Source organism: Acomys russatus, chromosome 30 (assembly GCF_903995435.1).
Source record: "Acomys russatus chromosome 30, mAcoRus1.1, whole genome shotgun sequence".
Taxonomy (NCBI): Eukaryota; Metazoa; Chordata; class Mammalia; order Rodentia; family Muridae; genus Acomys; species Acomys russatus.
In genome coordinates, this window is record NC_067166.1 from 2401362 (window position 1) to 2408665 (window position 7304).

Here is a 7304-nt window from a genome sequence, read left to right on the forward strand (position 1 = left end):
ACTGCTGAGAGAATGTGGAATGCATCTATCTTCAAGATGCTGTGAAAGTAAGACAACTCGGCCTTCAACCCCAGAAGGCTGAATTGTTTTCTTGTGAGGAGCTCCTGGAAACACATGGTCTCCTGATGAACGGAGGAATGAGGTTGAAGCCTCCCATCTCTAAAGAGCATGTCAGTGACCTCTGACATCAGTAGTCACGTGCACTGCTCCCATCTCTAATGGCCATGTCAGTGACCTCTGACATCAGTAGTCACATGCACTGTTCCCATCTCTAATGGCCATGTCAGTGACCTCTGACATCAGTAGTCACGTGCACTGTTCCCATCTCTAATGGCCATGTCAGTGACCTCTGACATCAGTAGTCACATGCACGGCGAAGGAGACACAGAAGGGAGGAGGTGGTGCTATCTTCAGAAAGTGGCTACTTATCTTGATTCCAGGTTATTTGAGCATTTAAAGCACAGTAGACATTGTACACAGTTTCTCACACTGATAATGAAAAGCAGAAGTCAAAATACAACTCTCCTCCCAGCCCCGCAACAAAGGGCACAATGTCAGCCGTCTGGAGTCTCCGCAGAACAGAGTCATTTTGTTTAAGAGAGCCACTGTGTAAGCAGGAGCCAACGAGGAACATCAGAACCCCTGAAATAGGAAGCTTTATAGTAACAAGCTTTTTCCAAGGTAAGTTGCTCTCACAATGAACTCATTCATCTTGGTAGAGAACAGCTTAGTGGTAAGTTGGCTAGCATGTCCATGGCCCAGGGTTTGACCCTTAGCAACACAGAAATACAAAACACACATGCACACATGCACAAACATACACACACACAGAGACAGAGACAGAGACAGAGAGACAAAGACAAAAGAGAGAAGCATTCTAAGTATCTCTCCATCACATTTGAATAATTGTATCGCAACTAATAATTGGCTGTTAGATCACAACACTTTCCTGTTATCACATGGATATCAAATGGGTCAAAATCATTTTAACTAATACGTGTGTAATCACTACCGCTTATCTCAAAGTATTAATACTTAACCTTGAAACTAAATGTGTGTTGTTAACAAAAACTTCAAAAACGACTGATTCCATTCATGCCTTCACTTTACAAAACCACACCTGTGTTTATTATGTTTACAATACCTAGCACAAGGTGGAGAGTAATTGAGGGAGACATCCAACCTTGCCACCATACAGAGAGAGAGAGAGAGAGAGAGAGAGAGAGAGAGAGAGAGAGAGAGAGAAACAGACAGACAGGCGGAGAGTGAGAGGAGAAGGATACATACCCATATACACAAAACTTAAAATTAAAAAATAAAAGTACCTGCCAATATTCTTTCCAGTCTTGATGATTAAATGTCACAGGAAAAAGGATTATATTCCCTACCTTCTTCCGTATGATTTCTCACTGTGTTAATAACACTGGGCTCTTCTCTGCTCCCTGGAGGCTCCTATCATCATTCTCTCCCGAGAAAGAAGGGAAACACAGAGCCTCTGCCCTAATTACACTCAAAGTGGGAGACTACTACTTGCCAGACGCAGAAGTAGCACACTCGGACTCCTGTGGGTGAGACGCACTAGCTAGTTGTCTGAAAGTGTCAGCAGGCACACAGCCCTCACCCTAGCCCCATGGTTCTCAAGCTTCCTAATGCTGCCACCCTTCAATACAGCTCCTCATGTTATGGTGACCTCCAACCATAAAAGTGATTCTGGTTGCTGCTTCATAACTGTAACTTTGCTACTGTTATGAATTGCAATGGAAATATTTTGGGGGGACAGAAGTTTGCCAAGGAGGTTGCAATCCACAGGTTGAGAACCGCTGCCCTAGAAGGAAGGGAAAAAAGGTTCCAGCCTTGATGTCATCCTGAGATAACCACCAGAATATTAGGCACAATGTCAAAGCCATGATGTGTCCTGGAGAAAGGGCCTTGCTGCACCCAGCCACGTGGGGATGAGCAACAAACGCCGAATAAACTCTCCTGGCCTCACAGATACTTATGAAAGTGACAAGCAAAGGAACCACTTTGCCTCTTGACTCTGCAGAACCAACCCCCTTCCACGGAGATGTACTCTTACATTTGCTTTCTCTGTTGGTATATTAATAAACCTAGGCTTGACATTTTAGTATTTTCAGCAAAACGTTTCCCTTAAAGTATCTTCCTTGGGAAAGGTTTGTGATGAGCACATCAGAAACATAAAATTTTCTAGCATCCACTGAAGGTCGCTTGAACATTTGCTTGCACGGTAGAGAAAAAAAGCTGCTGGAGTTTTGTCTTGCCTTGGTTGTGGTTTTAACAACTACATTATCTTAGCATGTAATAGGTTTTAGAAATGATTGTGTTGGGTATTGTGACTACCCAAAAATACCAATTAAATAATGTCTTCTGAACCCAAATAGGTAAAAAAAAAGCACAGGATGACCTCCTTAGTTTGTCATCTTAAGAAAGAAAGGTATACTGTGATTCTAAGTTTAAGTTTTGTTCAGATACCTTCTACCCTAAAACTTAAATAATAATGATTAGTTTATTGGTGCCATTCTCCTATTTACGCATGGGAAGTCTAGTCCCACACACTATACCGGAGTTTGTCAGTACATAGGCTCACTTCTCGGTCTCTGCTCACGTGGGTGAAGTACAGGAAGAAATTGAGTCATCACTCAGTATCACTCTCCACCTCTTTTCCCTGTTTGCTTTGTTTCACCAGATGTTCTTAAGAAATTATGTAGAGCCCCTTAGTTTCACAAATCCACACACTGGGCATACAATTCTAACTCATGAAAAGTCCCTTTATGTTTTAGAAAAAAATGGGGGAGTTTAATCATTTGACATAGGTTACTATTTTGAAAAACACCCATCATTTTCCTATTGATGAATATATTTTAAAAAATCACTTGAAGTCATTTAAATAAATAAGATATTAAGTAAAATAAGTTTAGCACTTTTTGAATATTATCATTGGATATCATAGATTTTTTTAAATATCTCTCATTTTTCTTGTTAAAACTGTTGACTGTTTTCTTGGAAAGAACCCAAAAACAGATGATACTCAAACTTGATTCTCACTTTTAAATTTTTAAAGTGTGTAACAACCCTAATTTCCCTTAGATAGAGCATGACCAGCCAAGAATTTGCTTCTCCAAGTACCTTCCTCACAGAGGAAGCGTGTTTGATTACTTGAGAGGTTGTTTTAGCCTGAACATTCTTTCAATCAAACTCAATGATCTGCAGACAATAAATGGCATTAGATAGTATAAGACCTTCAATAGGATTGCCCTACGTGGTTTTTTAAATAAGCACTTTCAAATTAAATCTTTCCTAAAATCCATTCATTCTGTGCATAAAGAAGAGAGACTGCTGATTTTTTTTTTTTTTTTTTTTTTTTTTTTTTTGAGACGATAAATATCTCAGGGAAGATGGACAGTTTTCGCCCCAATAGAGTTGGGCTCTATTCCACAGTAAACTTTATTCAGAACTGTGGACAGCTCCCTCCCTTCTATTCACTTAAGGGCAAATTTTCGGTTAGTTTGTATATACTACTTACTCAAAGTAATGTTTTTTTGTTGCTATGTTTGTTTTGGGGCTTACCAGCAGCCCATACTCTCCGTGTGCATATACATTCCTTTTGTTGTTGATGATGATGTTGCTTTCACCCAGTTTTTATGAGTTAAATAAGCAGACAAGTGAATATTACCCCGAATTATCAGTTTGGGATTTTTTTTTTTAGGACACTCCGCCTGTGTTCAGGAGCGTGTCACACAAATAAGAGGATCTACTCACGACCTTCGTTTGTCAGTCTCTAAACATGCTTATTAACGGAATGAATACTCGGGCTACCAGTAAGACCGGGAAACTCATATCAATTTTCTCCTGCTGACAGCTCCACTGCCCTTCCTCCCATGCTGGGAAACTGAAAAGACATTTCTGAAATGGATTTGTAGTCAAGGTCAAGAGCGGGTGTCTCTCTATTTCAGGAAGGGGGCTCTAGAAACGGCTCCTCGTCTCTGTGTCGGGAACTCAAGGCTTTCTGCCATGCTTCTGGCCAGCTGGGCAGCGCCAACTCCGCTGAAACCTCAAGTCAGAGACTATACCCAAGCGCAAGTGCCCTTCCTGTGCCTGCCAGCCTCTCACCTGCAGAAATTCAGTGCTGACTAGAGTGCCTATAAGCATAAGAACAACAGATTAGCACTCCCAGGGGCGAGAGTGGCAGGAACAGCTAGGACCTGTGAGTCACTGTCTCCAGTTTCCTCATCTCTGGAATCCCAGAAGCATCTTTCTTTCTTTGGGGAGCAGAGCTAGCAAAAGGATGCCTGCTTCGTCCTAACTCCCATTACCGAAAGTAAAAGTTTCCCTAAAGCAACTTATCAACCTCCCGACCAAGGGGGTCACAGCGGCCTTCTTCCCTCCCCGTCCGTCCCCAAAGTTCACTAGGCAAAAGGAGAAGAGCCTCCCTGGCGACCCGGGGAGAAGAAACTCCCTACCCCAAACCTTTCCTCGGTGGAAACTAGTTGAAGAGCGGGTGTCTGGACAGTCTTGAGTAAGAGCCCGCCAGCAGCACCTCCCGCCTGCCCCTGCACCCCACTGCGAGTCCGCGGGGCGCCCCCTTCCAGGGGCGGGGTAGGGATACTGGATGGCGCGCCACGGGGGATGGGGTGGGGGACCAGGGTGGGGCCGGCTCCAGCGAGCCCTCACCTGAAGTCACTGTAGGGGTGGATAATCCAGAAGCCTGCAGTTTTAACCCTTTCCTGCTCCTTCTCCACCGCCTTCTGGCTCCCGAACATGCGAAGGGAGAATTTGTTGACCCCAGGCTGCAGCATGGAGGTGAATTGCCTCTGCATGAAACCATACTGCCTCCGGGGTCCCTCGGCATCCTCCAAGCTGCCCGCCGGCTCCTCTCCTCCTCCTCCGCCGCCGCCGCCGTCCACCTTGAAGCACACGGAGTTGCCGTGCTCCTTCCCGGCTCCGCCGCTCCCCGGAGGGGTCCCCAGGCGCTTGTCAGCCGCCGCGGGCCCCGTCGCGGGCGCCTTAGAGGGGAAGACGCTGTTGCCATCGTCGCGGTTGTTGGACGCGGAGTTGGGCTTGCCGCCGCCTTCCATGCCCGGGAGGACGCAGCCGTCGCCGGCGCGGGCTCCAGACTCGTCTGGGGCTCGAGGCCAAGGGGCAGGGACCGGGGCTGGCTGCCCGCGAGCCCGACTGCCCGTCGCGGCGGCGGCAGCAGCGGCGGCGGCGGCGGCGGCTTGCTGCTTCCCGCCCGCGCCGCTGCTCCGCTGCGCGCCTCGCGCTCCCGCCGCCGCCGCTGCCCGGTGCTGAGGCTGAGGCTGAGGCTGCGGGCGCCGGGGAGAGGCGAAGCGAGGCTCCGCTCGGCTCAGCACCGGCGCGCCAGCGCCGCCCCTCCGCTGCCCCCTGCCGGCCGCACGCCGCCTGCGCCCGCGCGCGCCCCGCCGCCGCTCCCCGGCTCCAGGCGTGACATTGAACGTCCCCCCACAGGCCGCCCAGATGGTGTATGTGTATGTCTGGAGAGACGCTCGCTCGCTGAGTGTGGGTTTGCAAAGATGGAATGGGAAGGGAGGAACCGGGGAGGAGCTGAGAGAGAGGGGGAGGGAGGGAGAGAGGGGGAGGGAGGGAGAGAGGGAGGGAGGGAGGGAGGGAGAGAGAGAGAGAGAGGGAGGGAGGGAGGGAGGGAGGAAGGGAGGGAGGGAGGGAGGAGTGGAGTCTAAGCTACCTAGCAAGTTGCCTAAGTCCAAAACAAACTACCTAAAACTCGTGGAGGACACTGTCTGAACGCCTGTTGGAATGATGGTCCAACTAGAGAAAGAGGGTCAAGCTGATTCTGCGCACTATAAATTTCATTTGTAAATCTAGATAGACGTAAGACCAAGGTTTATACACACTGGGAAGGGAATTCCGTGCAAAGGAGGGAGAGAGGGACAGAGGAGAGACGCAAGAAAACAAGAGGAATGAAAATAGAAGGGGAAATGGGAGGGGCGCTCAACTAGCAAATAGATCTGTCTAACCCCGGATAATCAGCTGCCTGGGGCTTTTCAGATTAAGGATCTGTACCTAGGGACAGAGGACTGACCTCTCTCTACTGATCCTGTTTGTTCTCTCAGGGCTCCTTAAGCAGGAATGGGATTCCTTTCTAAGAAGGGCGCTAGCATTAACACACATGGGAGCAAATCTATTGGCCACAACTGCTGGGCGAAAAACGTGTAAGAGATAAGTGGCCTGAGCTGACCTTTCGCTTAAGATAAATTATACAATCAATAATCACACCGAGAGATAAATATACCAGTCCCTGTTCAGCAACACCATGCTCGGAGGTCGAGATAGCTCAGAATCCAGTCAGAGTGCCATGAAGCATTCTCTGGTGACTTTATCCACGTGTGACTGATGCTGAGGACAGCGTTCTCAGATTTCTCTTATTGCCTTGGTGTCTCCCAGACCCATTGGATTAGCTAATAGAAGCAAAATGTGCTGCCAAAGTTACCATGCACTCAGCGGGGCATCCTGGAAGTCTGAAGAGTTTCCAACTGTAAACAGTCCCAAAACATCTGTTCCAGCTAAGAGGGAGCACTGCCTCCATGCCCACAGCATCTCCAAAGGCAAGCTCAACCTGCCATGACAGGTTTACTGTCTGCTAAGGTAGCATGGGGGAAAAGGATCCCTCAGGGAGAGTCTTTGGCAGGATGACAACCAGTGGCACAGCATGAAAAAAAAATGGGTGAGGCTATTGCTTAGGTTTTGTTTTCACTCCCCAAGAAAACCTTTTGATGAAGCCAATGAACAAGAGAGGCGATGACAAAGACCCATGCCTTCACAAGGCTCCAGAGAAGCTGAGGAAGGAACAGGGAGCAATGGCTGCTGCCCTGAGTCACACAGCATCTGCTTTCAACCAATCAAAACTCTAGATCCCCACAAAACAAGTATACAGAGTCAAGAGTCTATCCAGGATCAGAGGTAGGGAAATAACATTGTAACACTCTGCTGCAACAAACATAGGGACTTTGGAAATGGCAACTCAGAGAATACTAGATGCCACAGGCAGAAAAAAAAAGCCACAGGATGAACAAAATCAGAAGCACAGTTCTGCTCCCAAAATGGTCCACTATTCAGTCCCACTTTTGTCGTTAAACTGAAAACATTTCTCTGCTTTCACCCATTTTGCAAACTTCCCCAGTCCCTCTATTTTCAGTTGTGAGTGTGGAAACATATATTTTAACATAAATTTTAGTTTTTATGAAACTGTAAAAAATATAGCACCTAAGATGTAATGCTGTCTTAATAAGTCCTCTGTCTCTGTCTCTGTC

General features: G+C 47.4%; 1 protein-coding gene across 1 annotated transcript in view; it reads right to left on the minus strand.

Moving 5' to 3' along the window:
* The window catches only part of Hcn1 (hyperpolarization activated cyclic nucleotide gated potassium channel 1), a 343450-nt gene extending 338278 nt beyond the window's left edge, over positions 1-5172 (minus strand). Inside the window, exon 1 of the mRNA XM_051172292.1 lies at positions 4690-5172. Coding sequence (XP_051028249.1) covers positions 4690-5093 — 404 coding nt within the window. The 5' untranslated portion in view covers positions 5094-5172. The remainder of the gene's footprint in view (positions 1-4689) is intronic.
* Between the last annotated feature and the right edge of the window lie 2132 nt (positions 5173-7304).